Below are 26,805 nucleotides of genomic sequence, written 5' to 3' on the forward strand. Positions count from 1 at the left end.
ATTTATTTTCAGTACAGGGCAATAAGTAGTTTTTTTTGTAATAAACATGTATAATAACATTTACCAAGGGAATATAAAACGAATCTGCAAAAGCACTTACATTGAGGTCAGCTTTCTAGGTCTTAAAATGTAACGTTTAAGAGCTGCATTTCCATTAACAAAGCATACATATGACTAATGTTCCTCCCAAGCGAGACAGGCCAGGAAATCACAGACTTACTGTCACACAGCTTTATTAAAATGAGGTTGGGTTCTGTGCTGCGCTCTCTGGCTCCATCTGTAGGTCTTACTGCATCATTTCCCTCTGACTTTTATCTGCATATGGATGTATTGATTGTCTCTTACCGAGATAAAAAGGTCAAGACTTTGGGCTTCGCAGATAACAGTAATGACACTAGGCTACTGGTTTATGGAAGATTGGCGCAGCCACAAAGACATTTGCAGTAACAAAATCCTATAAAAACTGCAGACATTCACAGAATAAAAAAAAAATATGTAGAGAAGGTAAACATGCACTATAGCCTGCAATAAAGCTAAAAAGTAAAAAAACAAAAAAACAACAAAAACAGACAAAGTACAGGCCCATATAATATAAGGTAGTTTTTTTGCTATTCGTTTTTAGGGTGGAATTATTTTTTGTTGATCACACTCCCCACCCACGGCTGCAGGTGCGTGCCTATCCTACCTTCCTTTTGGAAGTTTCAAACACGGAAGTTTTAGGACTGTCACAGCTCATTTCACCACCTATGGAGTGTTCAGTAGCCTGGCTCCCCTGTTTTGTTTTCCTTTAGAAAGCCATGCGAAGGTAAGCCGAAATAAATCCGTTCAGGCAGCCAGCGTACACGCCTCTCTTTTGGACTCCAGGAACCAGCTGATCCAGCGGGACTCTGACCCAATGGCATCCGCCGGGCAGATGGACCCGAGTGTGGGAGCGGGGCTCGGGGAGAGCCTGTCGATCCACGGCAGCACAGAGAAGCTCAACTCCTCCGCTGTCAATCGCATCCTGATGGAGTTCCTGATGTACTTTGGCAAAGCCATGCTCGTCTTCTACCCCGTATATCTGACAGGGTACCTGGGCCTCAGTATCAGCTGGGTGCTGCTGTGCATGGTGCTGGCCACTTGGTGGAAGAAAAACCGCGAGCGGAAAGACGCCCGAATCGGAACCGCCATCGATTTTGTGGACAACGAAACACATGTGGTCAACAAGGAGCTGGCAAGTGCCTTGCAAATGGCAACATGGGTATGTATTGTGCTAATATGTGCTACAACCGTACCGTGACAGATTTCTACTGTTTGTCACTGAGCAGCTTTGGCTGGGGCTTTATCTGAGAACTGCCTTGCTTAAGGGCACTGAAGTGCAGCATCCAGGCAGTGATGGGACTCTACTCATCAGCAACTTCCCGGTCATTGAAGAAAGACCAATCCTGTGTCTGCTGTTTTTGTCACTGATGTGACTTGAAGTGCTTTTTGTGGGTCAATCGAGGCAACAGTGCACTGGTGGAATGTGACTTTTACTCTAGTACACATTTTAGGTACTTATTTACTTGGGTCTTTTTCTTTTCTTGCTACTTTTCTCCTTTTACTCAGCTACATTTCAGAGAGAAATATACTTTTTACACCACTATATATTTATTTGTTTATTTAAAAGGGACAATGCACATCAATTGATATTTTTTTTATGTATACTCAAAATGTAAATGTGCCAGAGTTAGCAAAAAAGCTTATTTTCATCTGTAGTCCCTTGGCAGGTCAACACATCACCATATTGCATTAATAAAAAAAGAATGCAAGAAAAATGGGGAAAAAAAGAGGCCTACATTAATCTGACAGCTTTTGTTACTTTACAAATTAAGATTTCTGCACACAAAACGCGTCGTTTAAAAACAACAACGTTTTATTATAAATTAAACTACCCAACAATATAATGGCCTACAAGTCCGGCTGAAATGATTAGACTATTAAAAACGCTTTGATCGTTTACGGTTGCTAAAATGTGAGGATTTTTCTTTACTTTTAATACTAAGTACATTTTCCTGATGATACTTACATACTTAAGTAATATTGGTCAATGCAGGACTTGTAACAGAGCATTTTTATACAGTGCACACACAGAGCTGCAAGACCCAAACTAAGTGATCTCTATTGTGTGTATAACATTCCTCTGACTGACATTAGAAGAATCCCTCTCACCATCTCAACCTTCTTAGTTCCCATGAGTCACTGTTTGATTGGGTGTGGTGGTGTGTATAGAGACGACACCTCCTGCAAAATAACAGCACATTTGACTGGCTTGGCTTGTATGGGAGGTTCAGCCTGGTTCAGCCCCAGTCTGCCATGTCATGCAAATAAATGGTAGTGTTGTCAAGGCAACAGAGAGCGTGACATGTCCTACAGTAGGACTTGTTTCAGGATGTTTTTGCACTGTGTGTGTGTGTGTGTGTGTGTGTGTGTGTGTGTGTGTGTGTGTGTGTGTGTGTGTGTGTGTGTGTGTGTGTGTGTGTGTGTGTGTGTGTGTGAGACAGAGGAACAATTGTGCCATAATTTATAGTTCTCTGTTTCGAAACGTAAAACAGGTTTTGAACCATACAATGCAGGATTTAATTTTAAAATATGCAAATTTCTGTTAAATCAATGGATCTTATTTAACCCCATTTCTAGTTTTTTTTTTTTTTTTTTTTAAATCTAATTTAAATTTATTTAAATGTTCTTATGAGTTTTGGGTAAACTTTCCCTTTCAGCACCTTAGGCAGAAGACATTGATGGTACTTTATTTGGCTAGATGCTCAGCTGCTCTTTATTAGAACACGATTCCAAACCTCTGTTACAGTCCACAGTTTTGGGGGTGCAGAGAAACTTTGGTAAGCCTTAATAACAAATACTACTGTGCTTCTTCATGTACACTTTATCTAAGGAATGCTGTCAAATTTCAGAAATGGGGAAAAATGTGCAGAATGTTTCAGAGATGGATCCACAATCAGTTTTTATAGGCATTTGATTATTTTCCCATTTGACTCATGTTGACTAATTTAACTCGTAAGCCATCTTAGAAGAATTTGCATGATTAACTACAACAACAACCACAACGGAAATAAGTCCTGTGACCTTTTTTGGGTTAACTTTGATATTCTTTCAATTGTGCATGTACATTGGTGTTGAACCATGTAAGTGTCTTTTTAAAACAAAGTAATTGTCATAAAATATCTAAGAATTTGCATGATGGATAATTAATAATTACTGACACGATTTTTGCCTTCCATCACCACCATCATGCATGCCGCTACTGTATGTTGTTTGGGTATGGGAAAAATAATTACAAGACAACTTCTAACTTCACTATCATGTTTTTCTTTCTTAAAGGTCAACTTTCCTGAGGTTGAGAAAGTTGGCTGGATTAACAAGGTACAGTATCAAAAATAAAGTTCTCTTCTTACAACTTTCTGATTTCTGGAACCTGCTAAATCAAGTTGGTACTTTAGATTTTTGACTCTGGTTTATGGACCCAGTGCTCAACAGCACTAACCGTGCCATGACTATATAGGGCTTATGGCCTGCATTGGAATGCATTCAATGTACACAAAAATGCAAAGGTAGTTGGGGTTCACAGGGTGTTAAAGGGATGTTTCGGATTTTTTTAAGTGGTCAGTCATAGTCAGTCTGTATTACCTACGGTGGATGGCGGTCGGCACAGCCCCCAGTTTGGAGAAGCAGGCAGGAGTACTGACACGTGAGCTAAGCAGTGTACTTCTGTGGATGCTATAGTGTATGCTATATTTAGAATATGTTCACTGCTTTATGAAGCCGGTATCTATGCTCTCTTCAAAGCCGCCAGACTCTCTTTGACAAAAACAGTAATTTTACCTCGCAGAACATGGGAGTTGCTGGTCTACCGCTGCCTTGATTGATTAGTTCTTTTGTGTTCTTTTTTGACTTTGTTGTTTTAAAAGGGTTAGTTCGGATTCACGCATAACTAGTCTCGCTTTGCCAGACCTTCCTCCACAGCGCTGCAGAGGAGGATCTGGCGAGTCCACACAGCATTCCAGGATGGGAGAAAAACGTGCTGTGGTTTATTGGCATTTCTTTAAACCAATCACAATCGTCACGGGTGGCGCTAAGCCCCGGACGCAATGACAGCGCCTCTGCAAAATAGCCTCGGGAAGGAACTTGTTTTGGTGGAACGTGTACGTTCAAAAGTTGTTTTAGTCGTGCAACAGAAAACTCAGATTGGACAGAGAGTCTAGCTAGCTGTCTAGATTTACCCTGCAGAGATCTGAGGAGTAGTTGACCATAGTCCTCAGAAGTCGACCGGAGTTAGAACGCCAACACAAAGAAAGCGGAAGGTGACGGACATCCGGCCGAAAAGAGGGACATCCGGCTGAATTTCCGGCAGCACCTGAACAACCCGGGAGTGAAACCTTGTGGATATAGACTATACAATAACAGAAACAAACTAATTGATCAAGGCAGAGGTAGACCAGCAACTCCCATGTTCTGCACGCTAAAATTACTGTTTTTGTCAATGGAGTGTGGTGGTTTTGAAGAGATCATAGGTGGACATAACGGCTTCAGTTCCCCGTCGGAAAGGGCTGTCTGATGGCAAGGTAAAACGGTGAAAATATTCTAAATATAGGTTTAAAATATAGGTTCTATATTGTGCTGCTTCCCCCATCCACCAGATGGTAGGTTTTTGTTTCTGATGAGGTCAACAGCAACAAACTAATTTATCCTTAAAACAGATGAAACCGATGTTGACAACGTTTTAGTCGCCCTAGTTTGATGCATAGTGCCTTTAAGTATTCCCCTTATTTAAAAGTGCAAGTGCAATTATATGTGCTGTTTGCTTAAGGTCTGGAATCAAGGGGTTTACACATGCTCCGTATATGTTCCGCTTTGCATCTTCAGGTGTTGGAGCAGGCCTGGCCTTTCTTTGGGATGTACATGGACAAGCTCCTTAGAGAAAATATCGAGCCGACTATCAGGCTCTCCAACCATGCGCTCAAAATGTTCTCTTTTACCAAGATCCACTTCGGAAACGTAGTAAGTTTGCATTTTTCCTCCATACTCCATAATTAAAGCCATTTAGATCCTCCTGAATATGACTATGTTCCATCAAACAGTAAGTAAATATTTTACTGGCTACATCTTTTATAAAACAAAGCACACCAATGTGATTTAGAGGTAGAAATGATGCCGTCACACATGAGAGTGCAGTTGTCTCATTAAAGATGGCAGAGGAGGTTCCTTTTTAATTTGTCTCCCAATTTCCAGCCTCTGAAGATCACTGGAATGAGAGCCTACACACATGAGGTGGATCAAAGGGAAGTGGTCCTGGACTTGCATATAAGGTTGGTCAGCCACATTTCTCACGTCGGAGCAGCTTTCGGTCCCTCTGTTCCATGACTGTAAACTCTGAACAAGAGCCCCACTCATTTGTACATCTCACCAGCACTGTTCACTTTGCAGTTACGATGGGGACGTGAACATCGACGCTGTAGTGAAGCCGCCAATCACAGCTGGTATCAAAGAAATTAAAGTGGGCATCTCATTTTTTTTTCTGTATTCTCTGCATTACATTTATCTTGATCGTATGTTTTTAGGACAAATGTTGGAGGAAACTGAGGCACTTGAGAGGTTAAAGTTTAAAAAAAGCCTTTTAATATTTTCTTGGCCAAGTCCAAAAATTTGCCAAAACGCATTGGCATGCTTTAATTATTTGGCCAAGACAATATTAAAGGCTTTTTTTTAACTTCACCCTCTCAAGTGCCTCGGTTTCCTCCAACCTGTGTACACTAGGGTCCCCAAACTGAAGAGCACCGGAGGGATACTCTCAACACATCCGAGCAGCACTCCACGCATACTGCATTGTATATGTGTTTAGTGTGTTTAGGCTTGTAAAAACTGTCCTGAATCTTCCAGCTCCGTGGGATGCTGAGAGTCATTTTGCAGCCTCTTATTGGTCAAGCACCACTGGTGGGAGGAATCACCTTTTTTTTCATCCGCCGCCCTGTAAGTGATTTCTTTCATGACCTTATTGTCCTCAATTAAGCTGTGATGTGCCAAGTCTAAAACTCTAAATGATTTCTTTCTTTTTCCCAGACCCTACACATCAACTGGACTGGCATGACCAACCTTTTGGACAGCCCTGCATTCAGGTTAGGTTTCACAGAAAACTCCCAGAGTCTTATAACGACCACCCTCTCGTGTTGGAATCTCATTGGTCCCCTCCCCATCTTCCCCTTCCAGCTCCTTGTCGCAGGAGACAATCCTTGACATCATTGCCTCGCTCATGGTGTTGCCCAACCGCATGTGCGTGCCCCTCGTAGACCAGCTCAAAATGGATCAGATGAGGTTCCCACTACCTCGAGTATGTAAGCTGTACTATCCATTTTACAGATTAATCTTCATCTTATCACCTGCAGCATCCTCTTGCATTTCAAAACACTGTACATCATTGCACATTTTAGGATAAAAGTCCCCTACCAAAAAAAAAGAAACTGTTAAAAGTTGGATGTTAAGACAAGTTTAGGTTTCTCTTCATCAAATTTGTAATATATAGGTACATCTTTTTCTGTGTGTGTTTTTCTTTCATGTGAAACAATAGTTTGAATCTCTCCCGGTCTTCTCCTCAGGGTGTGGTGAGGGTCCACTTGCTGGAGGCCAGAGACCTGGTGGCCATGGACACATACATGATGGGTTTAGTAAAAGGCAAATCAGACCCCTATGCAACACTTCGAGTGGGCACCCGGCATTTTAAAAGCAAGACCATCAAAGAGACTTTGAACCCCACATGGAACGAAGTGTATGAGGTAGAGTACCAGTAGCACACATACCTTTTTTTAATATTCCTCTCAAAGCATCTGAATGAGCTTAAAAATACATGACCATCATTTTAATTTTTTTATAGTTGCACTGTAATCCTGTACAAGTTTGTTTATCCAAAGAAGTGTTGCAAAAAAAAGTGCGGATTCGCTACTTTGTGATGCAGAGAGCTCGTGTGAAGTTGCCGTGACCGATTCGAGAGGTTCTAATCGCTGAGTCACCTACAAAATTATATTAGGAGTAAAAGTAGCATTACAAGTTTGCAGCTGTCATTGTGTTTATGTAAATATCAATCTACACATTTGTTCTTTTTCTGTGACTCCAGATTCAGAACACAGGTGCTTTAATATTTTCTATGAGGGAAAATTTCAACATACAAGTTCCGATTTTTGTTCAAGTGCTCACATCAAGTCTAGAAACTCTTGCATTTTGCACCACATTTACCACCATAAAATTCCGTGCCTGTGAAAAGCTAAAGACAAATACTGTCTGTCGCAGATTGCATTAAAGAGCTACTCAAATCACTGTTGGCAACTCATTGTTTGAAAGCTGAGGTTGTTTCCTGCAGGGCCCAATTTCCTGCATTTCTTTTAAATTACTTTTTGCAGTACTAAATGCACTTTACAGGTGTTATGTTCATTATCTAGTATCCCTTGTCTATGTGCGATTTGCTAAAGTCTTTCGGATCTAAACATTGACTTTCCCATCTGAAAGAAATTTAATAACCTCCACCTTTCCTTTATCTGTGTGCAGTTTGTCGCCCATGAGGCCCCAGGCCAAGAGTTGGAGATGGAGATTTATGATGAGGACACAGATAAAGATGACTTCCTTGGAAGGTACAAAACTATCTAATAACAGCGCATGTATTGTATTCACTTTATTATATAGAGAGGGTTTCTCAAATATGGAAGATTTTCTCAAACACTACTTACTACCATACATATGCCATAATGGCAGTAAACAACACAAAATATGACGACTTCCATCGTAAATATACAGGACATTAGCTTGTACAATCATCTTTTAGAGAAGTAAGCTGTACATGTGATATTAGCGCTGCAAATATATTCGTTTTAAATGATAATGCTATAAAGTTTTCACTCGCCATCGTTATGATTTTTCATCATCACCTTAGGTACAACCTTGATCTCGGGGAGGTGAAGAAGGAAGTAGAAATGGATAAGGTGAGCTTTTATTTCATATTGTGGAAACACAATATTTAATAATGAATGATTTGATTTGTGCCTAATAAGAACAGTATTTTCTCTGCAATAGGAAAAACAAAAACAAAAAAGTTTGCCGGTGTCGTGCCAAAAACAGATTGCCGTCTGTGAGAGCGTGCGCGTTCTGTTAAAGCTGTATCGCCCAGTTTATATATGTCCACAGCTTACTTGGAAAACTGCATGTTACTGGATGTATTGACCCTTTTTAAAAGGTATTTCAACTTTTTAAAAGTTCTGGGTGGGCTATAATCTGTCAGATATATAACCCTCATTCATCACATGTAAATCAAGTCATTTCAAGGCAGAAACAACTTTTCAAACACAAGGTAGGAGGAGCTGCAATCACTTTTTGGAAAGTGCATTTTATGGGTTGTACTGCCCCTTTTTTAAAAAAAGGTATTTCAACAGTTAAAAAGTACTGGGTGGGCTATAATCTGTCAATAAGCCTCATGAATGAAATAATGTAATCTTGAGTTATAAATAACCTCTCAGTGAAAAGGTAGGTGTTACAGGCATTACAATGTTGTATGTGTCAATATTATGCTTTACACTGGGTGGTGTGTGGGCAGTCACATAGCTGAGCTCTCCAGCACAGGTGCAGGAGATTGAGACTGGATGAGCATACAGTTTTTGAACGTATTTTGTGTCGAGTAGAATGTACCCGTTGTTTGTTTATTGAAAGAAATGGTTAATCGCAAGCAAAAGAGCGTGGAAATAATTGATTGCATGTGTCCAACCAGCTGTCCCCCAGTCTTGCAATCGTGCTCTGGTTTATTGGCATTTCTTTAAACCAATCACAATCGTCTTGGGCGGCGCTAATCCCCGGGAAACAATGTTGGTGCCTCTGCAAAATAGCCTCGGGAAGGTTTTGTTTTGGTGGAACATGTTTTCAAAAGTTGTTTTAGTCAGGCAACAGAAAACTCAGATTGGACAGATAGTCTAGCTAGCTGTCTGGATTTACCCTGCAGAGATCTGAGGAGCAGTTAACCATAGTCCTCAGAAATCCACCGGAGTTTAGAACGCCAACACAAAGAAAGTCCAAGGCAATGGACGTCCGGCCTAAATGAGTGAAATCCGGTGGAATTTCTGGCGGCAACGGAGCAATCCCGGAAGTGTAACGTCGTGGATATAGACTACCAACGGTAGGGGCTGCAATCACTTTTTGGCAAGTGGAAAAAGGACTGGATTGGTTATAATCCAGAGCGCTCCTGCAGACAGCAATCACTTTTTGGTGGACGATCGATTTCTGGCACAACACCGGCACTACAGGACCTTACAGAACAGTTTCCTACTAAATGCTAATGCATTTCTAACCATTTCCCCCAGTTTTCTATTTAAATGCAGTCTTTATATGAATGCCATGCTGATAAATGAATCTCTCTCGCTGCTGTAGTGGTTTACTCTGGAAGGGATCCAGAAGGGAGAAGTTCATCTCAAGCTCCAGTGGTTTTCCCTTAAGTGTGACCCCAGCCTGCTTAGGGAGGTAGCCTCATTGTTGCTTACATTTATTCCATCTGAATTTTCAATAATATTTCAGTGGTGTAAATCATGTATTGCTCTCTGCCATCACTCTCTTCTAGTCTACAGACGGCCTTGCTTGTGCCATGCTTGCAGTGTATCTGGACAATGGCTCAAACCTACCAGTAAGTGGCTTCTAATGGGGACTGGTGGTGTTGAGAGCAGATGATCATATTGTCTTGAAATCCATGACAGTTTGTGAATTTGATGGTAAAAAAAATCAAGGCCTTGAAAGTGTTTGAAAATAGACGTAAGAAGATGTGGGTCATTGAAATGAATTTTAATTTGAAATTGAATTTATCTATTTTGTGCAGGAATAGAATTTAAGTTCTTTTGATAAGATAAATAAATTTACGCTCTGCTGTCTGCATACGTGTCTCCCGCATGTGCGTCATTGTTTCCTTGAATTTGATGTTTAAGAAGGCGTGGGAACTCTGGATGATGTGACATGGATAGACAAATGTGCTGATGTGTACTCTTGTGTTTGTCTGCAGAAAGACCACAGCGAGATCTCCGAGCTTCAGAAACCCGGGAAGCCATCAAAGGAAGCTCGGGTAAGCTGCCTTCCTTTTCCAGTAGTTGCTATAAGAAAGAACTGAGCTGGAACTCAGAGACCCCAGACCCAAAGGCCCCCAAGGCCCCATTTTCATTCTGCGTGGTTTGTAGTTTGTAGTTTGATCGGTTGATAATTTTTTTTTGTGAATATTAACCCTTTGGTTGTTTTCCAGTTGACTATTAACTTGTTGTCCTTCCAGGTCAAAATTGAAAATGTGAAAAAAATGAAAAACGTTTTTTATTTATGTTTTTGTCTCTTTTTTTTTAAAGCTTTATCTATTCATGGTCAATAGACCTAAATTATATGACATTATACCTTTTTAAAAAAAAAAAAAAAGCATGAATCACAGACTGGTTTATGTCAAAGTTTAGTCAGGATATTGTTTTGAAACCATTAAAACCTTTTTTTCAAATGCTATAAATTTGAATAAAACACCCAAAATTCAGTGAAAGTAATCATTAATATCTCCTGCAAGAACGTTGTGGTTCCATACAACGTACATCCATGCTTCCATGTTAAATTAGGGCAACTTGGTTGAAAGGAACCCATATTTCTGATATAAAAAAAAAACTTAGAAAGACGAGTCAAATTTGACCCGAGGACAACACAATGGTTAACCGCTAAAGTACAATAGGTCATTTTGGCCCTTGAGAAGGAAGATACATGCTCATACAACATACCAAAGACAAGAGATACACATCATACTTGTACAATAAAGACAAACGTCAGACATGTATGTATGTATGTATGTATGTAAAAAACTAAAACATAATCTTAAATGAAAACATGTTTCGTCATTGTTGAGAATAGAAGAAAAAAAAATATTTTCCCTATGTCATAAGAACCAGTCCACTAATGGTCATAATTGGATTAGTCATATAGTTGATTGACTGTATGTAAGTTGTTCTTACTAATATATCAAATCGGTTTTGAAAGGGGGGGTGATTTTTTTATTTTTATTTAATAACACCAACCAAGCAGAGGCCCAAACCTCCTTCCAACAGAACCTGTTCGTACAAAGGTTTTATCGCTGGATATTCCCCCACAGGGTGTGAAAGAGAGGCACTTGTAGTTTCACACTTTTCCTTTAGTTAAGCCTTTTTTTTATTTCATAGCCAGCCCAGCTTAAATAGACTCCATGGAATGCTTTAGGCCTTTTATGTTAGGGGTTGTCAAATAGTTCATGTTCTTTTCTGCACCAAATAAAAAGCCAATGTACAGTATATTCTTAAAGGTTAAATCAGGCAGATATATATCTTTATTTTAATTTTTTTGTTTTTTACTTTACTGCCTTACAATTGACAGTCCTTTTGGTATTTTGATGTCAGACAAAAGCCTTAGTCAGATCATGTTCTCTGGTAGTGCTCAGCTGTACCTGTCCCGGTGCATAGCTGGTATTTCCCGTTTGTCTGGTTGCCATCTGGTGTCCATGTTGCTAGATTTCTTCCTTCAACCTGAGGTATGTTCAGGGTGATTTCCCCAACATAAAGAAGAAACATGCAGAGGAGTGTTGATAACTTAGTGAACATTTTTGCGGTGAGGACTTAGTTGAGCAAATAAAACAATCACTATATCTATACCCATTTTACCCCATTTGTAAGACAAATATATAGTCTGATGTTGTTGTTTTTTTTAGGATTTTAAGATTTCTTCATAGGATGAATCAATAAATGCCATTGAGGTCACAGGTTACTTAACAGTTTCTGTGAGGAAACATTTGACCCACTCAAACTTGTGCCTATGCTATAACCCCATCCATCTGATAATTAAGGCAATTATAACATTATTATAACAAATTGAGAGAATTATTTAAGGACACTTTTTGACCCAGACCTGTTAAACAAATCTATCTCAATACAGGGTCTCCGGACTTGGAACTGTCGGAAGCAGCCCCAAAATGCCCTCTGCTGGTCGTTGTGTGAAAATACAGTGGCGTGAAGTGTGACAGACAAAACTGAATTCTCATGTTAAAATTGAATTATCCTGAGCTGTAGTACATGATTCATATCAAACATAGTTGAGGGGGAAAAAAAAGTCAGGGTGGTTCATTCCTTTCCAAAAGATTCTGAGGAAAAGCAAATCATTCTAACAGTCGTGACGTGGCTGTAACATTTACTCAGTAAGGGCATAAAGTAGTCAGACGGTTGAAGTAGACAGTCTCAGCCAACATGTCGAGTTTATTGAAGGTTGTTGTTAAAGCCCCAAATGCGTCCGCATCAACCTCTGCTTTCTTCTTCCCAATTGGAATATTGTCACTGGAGCATTCACTCCAGTAATAATACAAGTTTACTTCTTTGTTTTTTTTGCCATGCGAAAGCATCTGTTGTACACTACGTGTCCCAGATGGTGTGGTGTGTCTGCAATGTATTAGGGAGTGGAATGCATAACCTGCCCAACCTGGAAGGCAACAGGCTGCTTGTAGACCACTCCCAGTGTTAGCTGGTTAGCTTGTTGCTGGCGGCCTATTGTAATAAGTGAAAGCAGAATTTGAACGACCGAATTGTGTCATATGGGAAACAAACCGTAAACGCTGTTAAGATATCAAGTGTCAAGTAGTTACAAATATATTGTTGATAATGGGGGAGTCATTCTGTCCCATCTGTACTTGCTAACTAATACTGCTTGTTGTCCCTGAGTTTTTTTTTTAAATCATGTTGCCATGTTTACTTTGTTTTCAGCTCACAAAAAAGAGAACTGCCTTGCCGAACTCCTTTGTGGAATTTTCCATTGATAAGGACATTAAGAAAAGCAAGGTACGGCTCTCACGTTATCACATTATTACACCATTTTCTCTTTAAAGGGGAACACCACCTAAATGAAGAATTCCAATATGTTATTTCCATGGCCTAGGAATGTTCAGTCAATATTTGAGCTACTCTCTCTTTAAAGCCAGAAACCAGAGAAGTGAGTCTCAAACTTGTGATGTCATCAGGTGTAAAGCTGCTTCATAGACAATGAATGGGAGACAGATTTTTTTTTTTATTTCTTTTTTTATACCCATATTGTTCTCAGTTCAGAAACAGAACATGTACCCATATACTCCTATCATTCCACTGGGCGATCTCAGTATCATCTATAACCTTTATACTTGATGAAATGAGGAAATTTGAGTTTTAGCACTCTAGTTTTTGGCTTTGGGAGAGAGTTGTTTTTTAAATGCTCCTGTTAAGTCATTAGATTAATACAATATCTCTTAATTGTTACACTTGTTTTGGTGTGTTTGGCACTGTACAATAAGGCAGACCCTTGTCATACTGAAAAGCAATGAAAGCATTCAGCTGTAGTTATTACTTACTGTCTTCTCTTTTCACAGGTTGTGTACGCATCTAAAGACCCGGTGTGGGAGGAGGGCTTCACCTTCTTTGTGCATAATGTCAAAACACAGCAGCTCAAAGTTCAGGTTTGTCATTTCATGTTGCACACAAACCATACAGATGGTTTCTCCCACATTTGTCTGTTCTTGATTTGCAAATTGGCAAATGCTGCAATATGTATGTGGCTGGACAGTGGTCAGACCTCCAAGACTAGTCTATATTTGTATTTATCCCTATGAAACTATATGTGTCAATATGTATTTCACTGACAAAAGACAGCTACCTCATCATTTCATCACAATAGAACCTAAAAACAGGAAACTATGAAACAATGTTGTAAATGTTGTAAAAGTAGACCCTTTTTCAGTCTCTCAAATATAAACATTAAATATAAATAACGAGTATAAAACCTTATTTCCAATCACTGCTTGAATAGTTTTATTTGTGTTCTCGTGGTCCAGGTCAAAGAGTCGGAGAAGAAGAGTCTGCTCGGTGTTCTCAACTTGCCCCTGGCTCGCCTCCTCAACATCTCCGACATGACCATAGACCAGCGGCTCCCGCTGGAGCGCTCCGGAGTGAACAGCCAGATCAAGCTGAAAGCCACTCTCAGGGTGAGTACACGTTGGAAGGCAAACACACACACACGTATAGTATGTACAAACTCCCATAATACATAGACTGATCAAGTACATCACACATTCCGTACAAAGATACAGTTTCATTCCAAAACATAATTCAGATGCTTTAACCTACACCTGGATCATGAGCACTTTCAAGTAAGGGTGTGACGATACATCGATATATATATATATCAATTCAATCCTCAACTATCAGACTATTATAGATACAAAGTGAAAATATCGATACATATTGTCATCTTTAAGATGCGCCTTTATTTTGAAATTCCTGCCTTATATTTATTCTTTTTACGAAAAAGAGTGGTTTGTTTAAACGTCTGGGAAAGCTTAGAAAATAAATTGTTAATTTTAGTTGCTTTTTAAATGTAACTGATTTTGTTAAAGGAACACGCCGACTTATTGGGAATTTAGCTTATTCACTGTAACCCCCAGAGTAAGACAAGTCGATACATACCCTTCTCATCTCCGTGCGTGCTGTAATGCTGTCTGACCGCTCCAGCGGCATCAGGCCAGCACAGAACATGCAGGTGAATGGTTCCAACAATCCTGCTGCTCCGAATAAGTGACAAAATAACGCCAACATGTTCCTATTTACATGTTGTGATTTATAGAGTCACAGCATGTACTAAAAAACAACGTAACATGAGACACAGCCGTCTTCTAACTGTAAACAAACCGGGAGCTATATTTTCAGGCGGAAGAATATAGTACTTGGGCGGAGTGATATGCTCGCAGCAAGCCTGTCTGAGAATATAGTTCCCGGTTTGTTTACTGTTAGAAGATGGCTGTGTCTCATGTTACGTTGTTTTTTGTACACGCTGTGACTAAACAAATCACAACATGTAAATAGGAACATGGGGGCGTTATTTTGTCACTTTTGTCACAATTGGGAGCAGTAGGCTAGTTGGAACCAGTTACCTGCAAGATCTGTGCTAGGCTAAGCTAATGCTGGAACCGTCAGACAGCGTTACAGCACGCACGGAGACGAGAAGGGTATGTATCGACTTATCTAACTCTGGGGGTTACGGTGAATAAGCTAAATTCCCAATAAGTCGGCGTGTTCCTTTAAATGGACTTTTGTATGGTCTTGTATCGGTCGCAGGCCCCTGAATTGAATCAAAATCATATTGTGGTAGACTTTGTGATATCAGTAAATAATGTATCGTCCTAAAAATGGATATAATCGCGTATCGTGATAAAACGAGTGATTGACACCCCTACTTTTCATATGAGCTCAATTACTGTACATTGATGTGTTTACATTGTGTCACTGACATTAGCCATTTCCTCAATCCCATAACAGATTCTTGCCGTGGAAAAGCGTCCACCCAAGAATATCGTCAATCCTCCTCCACAAGACAAACGACAAATACCCCCTACTAACAAAGGAGCTAGCGCCCCTGTATCCGCTCCCTCTGCCACTACAACCTCCTCTCCGGCACTTTCCAACAAAACCACCCCCCCTGCCCAAGCCTCATCTCCGGCCTCGGCAGCTGAGACCCGGAACGGCTCTAAGGAAACCTGGCAGCCACCTTCTTCCACATCACACATGCGTCGGTATGACTCCCAGATCCTGCTGTCAGAAAATTCCACGGCTTCCCCGGCAACCATGCGTCGGTATGACTCCCACAGTCTGCTGTCGGAGAACTCCATCGCTTCGTCGCGTTTCGACCTTTCAGAGGGGGCCGCGTATCCAGAGTGAGTCCATAGCGCTGTTCTGTGTCTACATGTCTTTTTCAGACCTATAGTGTGCTGAACTCTAACCTTTCTACTGATATCGTGAACTAAACTATATGGATTTAAGCAAGAGTTAAGTAATAAACGTGACATTGACAAATGTTTTCTATCACTACAGGGCCATCCGGAACCATCAGGGTTCATTTGGGGAGATCCAGCTGACTGTACGCTATGCCACCCTGAGGAAAAAACTCATCGTCCAGGTCATCTCCTGCAGGTACAGCGGAGAAGTCAAGCCTCACTATTGTTACCCTAACAGCACTACTAATATTGTACTGTACATTTTTACCTATGCTAATGTCTTGCTGTTTTCTTTTGCTCTGGTCTCAAAACATCTGGCCAAAGTACTACAGTTGAAAATTAGCCAGCTGGCTAATACTGGCACATTGACAGATAAGTTGATTAATGTGCGTTGTCCTTTTTATAAATAAAATAAATGAAATGAAATACTGACCAGGAATATTCCCATTTGCCTAGCTCAGCTCTGAACACATTTTAGATTCCACAACTAGAGCTATGATCGGTCCCAAAAAAACAGGCCTGCATGACCCTACATGAACCCCCGATAGTTTCTGTCCAAGCCCAACTCGAGCCCAAACATACGGCAGCAGTTTTTGGCCCAAGCCCACATAAGAGTGACATGACACTGTCATGAAGCGTCATGAACATTATAAACAAGTTCTAAATGTTTGACACAACGCTTCTTTTAGTGAGTGTCATTTGGTTTTTGTCATGACAAGTTAGGGTTAGAGTTCATGTGTCATGACGTAGATACCTTCAACTAAAGTGTTACCAAATATTTTCTGTGCAGTAATGTATATCTGTGACACGATCTCTGGCCATGCCTAAATACTGCCATTTTAAATAGAGATTGTATTACGTTTGGTCAAACATAGCAGTACACAGCCCATACATTATTCATGGAATTATACAGACTATAAGAACTATTAAAAAAAAAAATTAAATAAAACAATTTAAACCCAGGGGAATTTTAGGAAAATTACAGCCTGGCCCGGCCAGAGAATCAAAGCTCTACTCTTTCTCACATTTCAGTTTCTGAGAGACACTGAACATTAAAAAATAACTTTAACAAGTCATTTATTGAAATACTGTACATAGACTATACTTTGCTATGGATATATATGCCACCATCAAGTGATCGGTTTTTGCCTAGTATGAAGATAAAATCAACTCAGAATAATTTCTTTTTCAGTTCTCAGTAGAACATCAACCACAGTTTTGTTTTGAGAATACTATACCTGTATATAATAGTCAGTAGTATTTCCTTGGTTTAAATGCTGTGACTGAGTCCAATATAACAAAAGAGGAAATTGCTCTAGTTAACATATACATGATTTTTCTCTTCAAATTGGTGTTGCCTGCAGGGACATATTCCGCTTCAGTGAGAGTGGCACAGACTCTTATGTCCGCCTGTATTTTCTCCCTGACCAATCCTGGGTTCACCGCAAGAGGACACAAGTCAAGAAGGGGACAGTCAATCCTGTCTTCAATCACAAGTAAGCTTACCGGATTCATCCTACATCACGTATCCGTATGAAAAAAAGAAGCTATTTTTGATTTCTTATCACCGAGGTGAAGTAGTTGCTGTGTGTATAAGGCTCAGAGGTTGAGACAGTGTCTGGAACGTGTCTCTTTCTGCCATCTCTCTTTCATCGCAGGTTTGAATTCGACGTGTCACTTCAAGAAGCACAAACCAGGAAGTTGGATGTTGCAGTGAAAAATGGCAAAATGTTCCACTCACGGCAGATTAAGGACATTGGCATGGTGGGTAATACTACTTGTAATTGTCTGTCTGTCTGTCTGTCTGTCTGTTCATTTCACAAGATTTCAAAGGGTAAGAGCAGTTTAAATGCTCTATGCAGTTCAACGGTGTCATTGGTGAGACAAATATTTCCAACTTTAGCTCATTATGGTTCAGTGTAAAGTTTTTATTTCAAAAATACAGTATATTGCAAAACCAATGTCTTGGTTGTCACACTTTTGGAGTTTGCAACTCAATCTGGATAAGTGACTGAATTTTCCAGTTCTGCTCCTGTCCACAGGTGCTGCTAGATCTTTCACAGTTGGATTTAACCAAAGGCATCACAGAATGGTACGGGGCCCAGTTTTCTTTTTTTATTTCCATGACAAGGGGTAAACATTAGCTGAAGTATTCTGAATTGAAGTTCCAATATTTTGTAATGTCATTGTGGTGTATATTGTCTGGTCAAAAGTAATCATATATTGCATATTGGGAAACACATGTCTTATTTGGTTCAATAATAATTATATGAATATTTAATTTCTCTTTCCTCTTAAGGTATGAGCTCACACTGCCCGGGCTGAAGAAATTAAGCTAGTGGGTAGAGCTGGCCGGATAAATGCTTGGGTAGTGGCATGTTCCTTTGTCTTCCTTATCATCGTGGACTAGTTGGGCTTTCCAAATGCAGCACTAAACCCATCTCAGATACTGGAAATGTTTGGTACTGTATGTCAAAGGCTGTACACTTGCAGGCACATATAGTAATATTCCAAACCACACTCCTACTCAGGGTCTTACTTGGAATGAAGTGTTTAGTTGTTATGCATTTGTCCCACTTACAGATATCCCCCATGATATAACGAAATATTCAGTTTAAATATTTTGTTTAAACATGCTTTGGTATCCCAGATAATGCAATGTATCATTTTATGATCCAACTCAATGTAGCTTTTTTGTATTGACAAGCACAAACACAACAATTCTGAATAATAATGCAATTTCTTAGCATTTATTTTCCATAGTATGTAATGTACCCTAATTCATCAGAACATGTTTGTATTTATGCTTTATCCAGAAATTAGATAATTCCTTTAATGTAGATATTTTTTGTGGGGAGGGTTGGTTTTAAGTTGATCTGAGCCAAAGTTATTCTTTTTGTATTTTTGTGTTAATATGTGTATTAATAGCTATGTAATATTTCATAGTAGTTGAAATAAATGGAAAAGCAAGTGTGTTTGTTGCAATCCAGGAGAGTCATTACATATTGAGGATGGGTTGCACACATTAATATACATATTCATAGCTGTAGAAGCCAAATACTGAGCAGTCCTACTAAAGAAGTCGGTTCATTAGAAGAGAAACCACATCCAAGCAAGGCACATGACAAATATTCTAGTTCTTTGCTTAAGTGCACCTTGACAGTAGTGAGGGAGTGAGTACATATTTTATACCTAACCCTTCAGATTTATCACCTGGTATTTAAGTAATCTTCAATTTCAAAGTGTATTTATAAAATAGCTTTCTGCATGTGTGTAGAATTGAACTTGAAAAACCAAGCTAATTCTTTAAGGTGTGCAACAATTCCCATTGCATAGTTACAACTATTATCACAATACATTTGTAGACTTATATCTTGACTGCCATGGACTTGTAATAGCCATCTATGCTAAATACATTGTTGACTGCTAATGTTAATTGTAAAAAGTTGGCCAAGAATGTGGTCTAATGGTAAACTGTTTATCTGTTGTCCTTTTTAAATTATTCCACAGCTGGAAAATGTATTAGTTTACGGTTTCTGGTATTTTTGAATTGGCACTATAAATGACTGTGACGTATGTTTTCGGCTAACATTTTCATAGCAAATAAATATCTTTAAGAAAATAAATGTTGGTTTTTCTCTTAAAATGGTTTAAATAGGTGTGAAAGTAAGTGTGACTGCTTGTCTTTATTTACACACCATTACATTGAGTCTATATGCGTTGCTTGTAAGCCCTGGGGAGACCGTTTTCCATTGAAAAGGTCGGGTTTACCTTGCCCAAAGTGGTCAGGACTCCAGCCCTTGCCTGCACCCCCGCGACCCCCCGGTCTATAAAGTGGGTATACCGCTAAACCCGATACAATTAATAGAATAGTCCTATACAACTATCTTTCTATTCTAACGTATATACTCTTGAACAATTTACAAAATTCCCTCCGCTATGTATCACCATCAGTGTCCCCCACCCAACGCTCACAACACACAATGGACTATTCCATCACTAGGCTCGCTGCACCTAAACATTGTGTTGCTAGGGGCGCTGAAACTTCCTTATATACTGTCTATGGAAACTTCCCATGGAGATGGAAACTCCGAGAGTGGGAGTTTTCTACACAGCATCAAATACTGAAGCAGGGTTATCATCACAGTGGGATTTAAAGGCACAGCACATGAGGGAAATTAGATTAAACACTGTTAGCAAAATGCTTTTGAAGTTGAGCAGCCACTCCGGCTCAGTAAACTTACGTTAGCTAATGCTAGCTAACGTAATAATGGAACCGGTAACATTATCCTACCCATCCTACCCAAGTCATGACAGAAACTGTTTAACTGTTAACGTTATGCTGTTTGATGGAATACTGACAGTAATGAACGTGCTTACGTGCTACTATTGGTCTTGTAGCGTTATATCTATGACTATCTAGCTATATCTATAGATATAATCAACAAAGCACAGGTTATTTATTATTTTTATTTTTTAACGAAGCACAGGTACTAGCTAATGAGCTCACGCGAGTTCCCCGTTGCTTCCCTAGCAACGGCCGTAGCAACGGCACAAGGGTTTCGTTAGGGAGTTAGCGTCAGCGTTAGCTTACGATAACTTTGCACAAGTACCAACATGAGTTCACCCAAGAAGAAAAAAAATATTCCTGATGGTCTAGCACTCTTACCACCAAATCCACCACAGGTAAGTCAAGAGAACAAGTCTCTATCATTGTTTTTCAGTGCAACTTTTATCTGACTGTAACGTTATTCATTTTATTTGCCACTTAACGTTTGCTAGCTTAACTGACCATGACACTAAGATACATTTTTTCATATAGCTATTTAAAAATGAACACTTGACAATACAAAATTAAAAAAAAAAGGTTAGTGTATTATATTACTTTTACATTTGTGTCAAACAACACCAACCTAGCTAATGTTTCACTCCATTGTCCAGGTCCACAGAAAAAGGCCGTGGATGGACACAAAACCTTCATTTTCTCTCTATCCCCCAATCAAGCAGAAATCTCAAGGAGCTGTAGCAGCTGTGAAAAGTGAGTTGACACTTTTGAGTTGGTAGTATTTTTCAGTTAGATAAAAAATATAGGTCTAATGCTAACTCAAACACTAGCTAGTTTGTAGCCAACTCTTATAGCTACTGCTGTATTTTATAAGGACTAGTTACGTTACTTGTGGCTTTTCTGTTTGAACTATTTGCCCTGTGTGCTGCAGGAGACGGGCTCATTGAAGGGGCGGACAGTAGACCATGTCAGAGTTATGGCAGAGGTCAGACTCTGCTCCAGAGCAGAAAGGCAGTGCACGTCCGTGGGGCCTCCAAGCATTGCAGCAGCTCCCGCACAGAACTCATTAAGAAGCGCAAGAATCTCCGTGAAACTCTCGTTAAATTCATATGGTGACTTACTCTATATTTGATAAAGCTTAATTATATGTCTGTCATGCCATTTCCATCTATATATATATTATTCTCTACATCAGTTAGAGACAAAATTACACCGCTTATGATAGGAAATATTGTGTATAACAATAAAGTGGCAATTGTTGTGACTCCCATTTTGCCAATTTTTTTTTTCTCTTTTTAGCCAGCAGGAGGAAGAGGATGGCAACTCTCCACTATGTGGCTCTTCCAAATTTAAAGCGAAGAATGATCATGAAATGGTGAAATGCAATACACACTTGATACCATACAGTATATTATACCACAGGCCCTCTTTTGTTGTGCGTGTGCCCATAATGAAGACGTTGTGCCCATCATTCTTTTACATAATATTTTCAAGACACACATATGGTAGCCTTTTAATCACGGTTTTGTTTAGTTAGTCTCAGTTTCTTTTTGAATTTTTTGTTATGTAATGGGTATAGTTGATATTCTATTATTGCTTTTACCAAGGCCAAGCAATACACCTATGTAAATTGTTTTGTAATCCGCACTGCCACCAAAAAAATTAAATTCATGTCAGGCATTGTTTGTTCAAAATGTCGCTACTGAAAATGGATTGTAATATGCTTTCCTGTCAGAGATATAACTACTACATCCAGAAAGGGATAGACCTGGAGAATGTGGCTCCTCTGATGGACTCTTGGCTGGAGAACATTCAAGACATGGTACCCTGCCACCTGAAGAGCCTGAGCACACAGATGGAACTGCTGGTGGATGAGATTAAGGAGGACTACCTGCTCAGCGTCAAGACAGCAATCTGTATGTCATTACACTTGACATTTTATGAACTAGTAGTATTGTATTAACAGTGTTACCCCAACAATATTTGGGCACTGGGTGATGTGTGATGCATAGGATTGTTCTAATAAAATATTTTTTTTTTCTTTTTTTTGTGATTGCAGTGAAATACACATTCAAAGATTTAGAGGAAAATGATGAGGAAAAAGCCAAAGATCTACTCTCTCACAGACTTGAGTAAGTCCGCAGGACGTGACAGAGATTGTTGCATGTAGCAAGGCTCTTATGACCAGGGCACATAGAGATTCCTTGTTTTGTATTGTACAAGGAAAACCTCAGTTTTAATAAGCAGTGACTCAAAGCCTTTAGAATTATGAAACATATTTTTTCTGTTATCCTTCACTGTCAGAGTGAAGTCAGTGCCAAAAACATGGAACACCTCCTTTGTCTACGCGCAAAAGAAGATGAGGGATAATCTTCACTCTTTCAACCCCACTATGCTTAATGTGCTGTACATTTGGCATGCCTTTTACAAGTAAGTATGCCATGATGATACATTTTTTTTACTTTTGTTAAAACCACACCTTTGTTTCATTTGTCTTTACTATTTTGAATGCAGTTGAAATCAAAATGAATGTGTTGTGTGAGTTTGATAAACATTGGTCAAATTAGCCTTTTCAAAAATTGAAGTTAATTAATATAAAGGAAAAAACAACAAGTGTTGAATATTTTTAATATCTGTTAATACTTAAGTCAGGGTTACAGCATGTGACCAGTAGTACATATGTGACCCACATAATGTAAAGACAATAAACTTAATTACTTATCATGGCAGCCTGTTATGCATTATTTAATGTTACTCTAAATTCTATCAATCAAATTTGGTAACTGTGGGTATATTATTACACTAATAACAGCAAAAATTAAGATATTTACACAGTATATAATAAACATATTTGCATTACACCTTGTATAAACTGTTTAACGGCATAAACGTGGACACATTTTTCTTTTAAGAACAAAAAAATAAAATTGCTGTATTTAGATCCATGTTTGCCTATCATCTCACCCTCCTTGATGACATGCTTGCAGAAATCTCCGTCTGATAGACGTAGAGGAGTTCCACCACAGAGAGGAGTCCATGGAGATCTCTGTGTTTCAGCAAATTGTGACCAAACATGTTGGAAATGCCAGAGAAATCCTCCTCAAAACGTGAGTCCACATATCTTAACACCAAGATACATGTGCTCAGTTAAATCACAACCAGGAGTACATTTGAGTACAAAGAAGGAAGCGAACAATTTTGAAGAGCAATAGCAATTTCATTTGATTTTGCTGTTTTCTACACCAGTTGGCTTCCTGAAGTGCACAACATTTACTACCAAGGGTGCAAGTATGAGCTGGTGCCAGCCTCCAAGAACATGTCCAAACTGCTATCTTTCTTCAACTGTGCGGCTGCACTGATGACCTCTCAGCTGCAGAACCTTGCAATAGACTCAATCAGGGACTATACACACCTAATTGCCCAGGACCCGGTATGAGAAAGTATTCTAAACTTTAGGCCAATATATTTTAGAAGAGGGGGCTGGAAAAAAGTCATCTTAATAAATATTTGGATTTTGACATAGATGTACAGATGGACACTAAAAGTTGCACTTTTAATCTGCCTTGTTTTAATTTGCTCTCCACCATTTTAGCAGTCACAGCGAGCCTATGAGCACCCAGGCTTTGTGCTGCATCTGATCCTGGAGGACAGGGAGATCAATATTGAGCCCAAATTCAAATTGTATGAGGAAGCCCTCCTTAACGTCTATGAACTCATGATCAGGTCTATTAGCATGGTACCGCGTGTGGAAACCAAGTTGTACTTTGAGTGGGTAAGAAGAAAAGTGTGTGTGTGTGTGTGTGTGTGTGTGTGTGTTATACCCCTTCAATGAATCCTCCCTTCATGAAGGTTGCTATGTTCAGTTTTTGTTGTTTTAAAGAGGTGTTGAATCAACTTTATGATCATTTTGGAGGCTGATCCTCATTGATATAAATGGGGTGGACAGTATAGTAACCACACCTGCACCACAAACTGTAGCCTCCAAAATGATTATGAAGTTTAATCCAAACCACTCTAAAACAACAGAAACTCTGTATTATATCAGTAGTGCCTTAGTAATTAGTATAGCACATTGTGAATGATCTAAACTTTGGCAGTGGTTGGTTTTTTCTGGAGTCATGTCTGGATGCCCTATTCTACTGTTCTTTAAAACCACAGTAGCTAATCATTGCTTTGCAATATGCAGCTTGAGTTTATACCCTACGTCATGTCTTTCTAGCCAGGCTCCCAGTTTGGAAGCACCCTGAAGCCCATCATCCTGCCAGAGATCCTCGAGGCCCAGCAGGAGGAGGTGCGCCGTGTGTTCTGGGCTGAGTGTGTCCGGCCCAAGGAGTATATCCATGAGTATGATAAATATGCCATACTAGTATCCAGGCAGGCAGAGGAGGATGTGGATCAGTTCCTCAGTGAGCAGCACTCCTTTCAGGAAATCATGGCAGAGGTAGTTCACTACCAGCAGCTTGCTGACCAGATCCAGTACACATCAAGCAAGGTATTTTTACTTCCTTATTCTGTAAGAGTGCTGTCCATAACGTACAGTGTGGTGAATTAAAATAATGTCCCTTGGGGACAATAAAGTCTATTTGATCAGTATTGCGGAAGTCACCGGAAATGACAATGTGATGGCTATAAAAGTTATTACTTTTATATTTTACTTAGATGTGTAAAGAAACTTAAAATGTAAAATAAAAGTACGCGAGTAGAATGTGAAGTGACAGCAATCAACCAATCAACCAATCAACCAATCAACCAATCAACCAATACATTTTTATTTGTCATATGACATTTTTTATTTTCTTTACTCTCTAATTCCAAATGATAGCTATGATTGTTTAATAAATCCTGATACCTAAACAATCGGAAAATCTCAAAAGTAACCGTCTTTAAATCGTGATGTTTTCCGTGACTAAAACTGTGTATGCTTATTTAAAAAGTAATTTCCTGAACGATGTTAACTGTGTTACTGACCAGTACTTTGGGCTTCAGGTGGTACGTCTGGGCATGTTTGAGGTTCAGTCCCATAAGCTCGTCCACTCGCTCGTTAAGCGTGCTCAGGAGCTCCAGCAGAAACTGGTCACTCGGATGCTACAGGACCACCAGGAAATCAACAAGAAGTCAGTTGGTTCGCCGTTTTCACTTTTTACAGCTGAAATTTGCACAGAGAAGCTTCAGAGTTCCGACCTTAGTTGGCCACTCGCCAAGTGCCTCAAGCTAAATATTGTGCCAGTCAAAGGGAATGTACAGTAGAACCCTGTATTGGCCTTTATCCCAATGGTGCCTCTCCAGGCTGTGCCATAATGAAATTGTTGTTAATTAACTGTGTACCCCCTTAGTACGTGTTACTAAATTAATGCTCTTCCTCTCACAGGCTCTGTAATGAATTTGAAAATATTGCAGAGAAGGCACTGAGCACACCAACTGACACCCAGAAACTGATGGAGCTTCAGGTAACTAACCCAAACGCTTGTCACATAGACCGGCAGTGTTTTACTATACAGTTGTCCCTCACACATCTGTCCACAAAGCAGTTAGGCATGGCATTACTTAAGGATCCAGTCAGTAATAATAGATGGAAACTTTACATGTTTGTTTACACATACTTATTGGACTGTGGCAATTTAATACTTTCTTTTTCAGTATTAACTATTTTGCCATATAGGACGTGAAGTACTATACCAATGTTTGTTGTTGCCCTGCACTCCCATCCAGGCCTTCATGAATAAGGTGGAGACCACAGAGATGCCTCTGTTGGAGCAAAGATTGGCAGACTCCAACACACAATTGTGTTACCTGATGGACTTTGTCACCCTCTCAGCATTGGACATGGAGCTGAACACAAAGACCATCCAGTGGCTTGAGCGTATGCCATCCATCTTTAAGGAACACCGACAGATCATTTCTGAAAAGACAGAGCAATATCAGAGTGGCCTTAAGGTCTGTGTCTCTACCTTGTCTGTCAAACTATTGATCTGTTGACTGAACTCTGGATTGTTTGCATCAGAACTGTTGAGCCAAATTATTATTGTGAATGTGAAATGAAAATTATTGCTAAAAAAAACCAAAGAGTGCATTTCTGTGTGTGCATTCCAGATGTGCCGCGACCGCTTTGTGGAAGAACTGGAGAGCTACTGGGCACAGGTGGAGGAGTTTACCACCTTTGGTGAGCTGACGGATCTCAGCAAGTACTTGAAGAAATCCCAGGCCCTCAATGCTAAACTGGAGTTAGCCATGGAAAAGGTACATGAGGATTTCATTGCTAAAACATATAGGAGTACAGAACAAAAGAGGTCAATTTATAATCTATAGCAACAACTCTTTTAAATAAATGCTTTGGAGAGTGACAGTAGGCCAAAATTATAATAAATCATGCAGACAATTCTTTGTTATACTGATACCCAGACCATGATAAAACATATAGAATAAAGTGTCTTTGTTTGTATCAGTACAAGGACACCTTACACTGGCATGCAAGATCTGCTTTTGCAGTATGATCAAGGCTGAATATAATATTTGATTTTAAAAGTACTACACTTCATACATTTCATAAAAGAGCAGAGGTTGTATTGTATGTAATTGGCAGTCATGGATAGACATGCTTGTGATTGAAAAATGCAAATCCATTGTACAGTGGATTAATGCATTGCATTTGAAGTTGATTTACAGTATGTGCTTTAAAATAATTAACCTGTAGAGGGCA

At 39.5% G+C, this 26,805-nt stretch overlaps 2 protein-coding genes across 2 annotated transcripts in view; both read left to right on the plus strand.

Annotated features, from left to right (window-relative positions):
* The first annotated feature begins 613 nt into the window (after window positions 1–613).
* Window positions 614–19,413, plus strand: esyt3 (extended synaptotagmin-like protein 3). The gene is made up of 23 exons (XM_028591158.1): window positions 614–1,240; window positions 3,358–3,399; window positions 4,900–5,034; window positions 5,266–5,342; window positions 5,461–5,530; window positions 5,914–6,003; window positions 6,094–6,149; window positions 6,241–6,361; window positions 6,627–6,803; window positions 7,570–7,652; window positions 7,952–8,000; window positions 9,433–9,522; window positions 9,620–9,682; window positions 10,052–10,111; window positions 12,792–12,866; window positions 13,427–13,513; window positions 13,889–14,038; window positions 15,369–15,763; window positions 15,921–16,019; window positions 17,188–17,319; window positions 17,482–17,587; window positions 17,866–17,915; window positions 18,123–19,413. The coding sequence occupies exons 1-23, from the start codon at window positions 896–898 to the stop codon at window positions 18,160–18,162; spliced, it is 2,592 nt and encodes an 863-aa protein (XP_028446959.1). The 5' UTR covers window positions 614–895; the 3' UTR covers window positions 18,163–19,413.
* A 494-nt stretch (window positions 19,414–19,907) lies between these two features.
* dnah7 (dynein, axonemal, heavy chain 7) overlaps window positions 19,908–26,805 on the plus strand; it is a 98,399-nt gene continuing 91,501 nt past the window's right edge. Inside the window, exons 1-15 of the mRNA XM_028590638.1 lie at window positions 19,908–20,509; window positions 20,765–20,861; window positions 21,040–21,220; window positions 21,408–21,483; window positions 21,844–22,024; window positions 22,168–22,240; window positions 22,413–22,538; window positions 23,096–23,215; window positions 23,355–23,538; window positions 23,701–23,880; window positions 24,328–24,600; window positions 25,095–25,222; window positions 25,477–25,555; window positions 25,818–26,042; window positions 26,199–26,345. Of these exons, the coding sequence (XP_028446439.1) occupies window positions 20,441–20,509; window positions 20,765–20,861; window positions 21,040–21,220; window positions 21,408–21,483; window positions 21,844–22,024; window positions 22,168–22,240; window positions 22,413–22,538; window positions 23,096–23,215; window positions 23,355–23,538; window positions 23,701–23,880; window positions 24,328–24,600; window positions 25,095–25,222; window positions 25,477–25,555; window positions 25,818–26,042; window positions 26,199–26,345 (2,139 nt within the window). The 5' untranslated portion in view covers window positions 19,908–20,440. The remainder of the gene's footprint in view (window positions 20,510–20,764; window positions 20,862–21,039; window positions 21,221–21,407; window positions 21,484–21,843; window positions 22,025–22,167; window positions 22,241–22,412; window positions 22,539–23,095; window positions 23,216–23,354; window positions 23,539–23,700; window positions 23,881–24,327; window positions 24,601–25,094; window positions 25,223–25,476; window positions 25,556–25,817; window positions 26,043–26,198; window positions 26,346–26,805) is intronic.

Source organism: Perca flavescens, chromosome 11 (genome assembly GCF_004354835.1).
Source record: "Perca flavescens isolate YP-PL-M2 chromosome 11, PFLA_1.0, whole genome shotgun sequence".
In the NCBI taxonomy this organism is placed as follows: domain Eukaryota; kingdom Metazoa; phylum Chordata; class Actinopteri; order Perciformes; family Percidae; genus Perca; species Perca flavescens.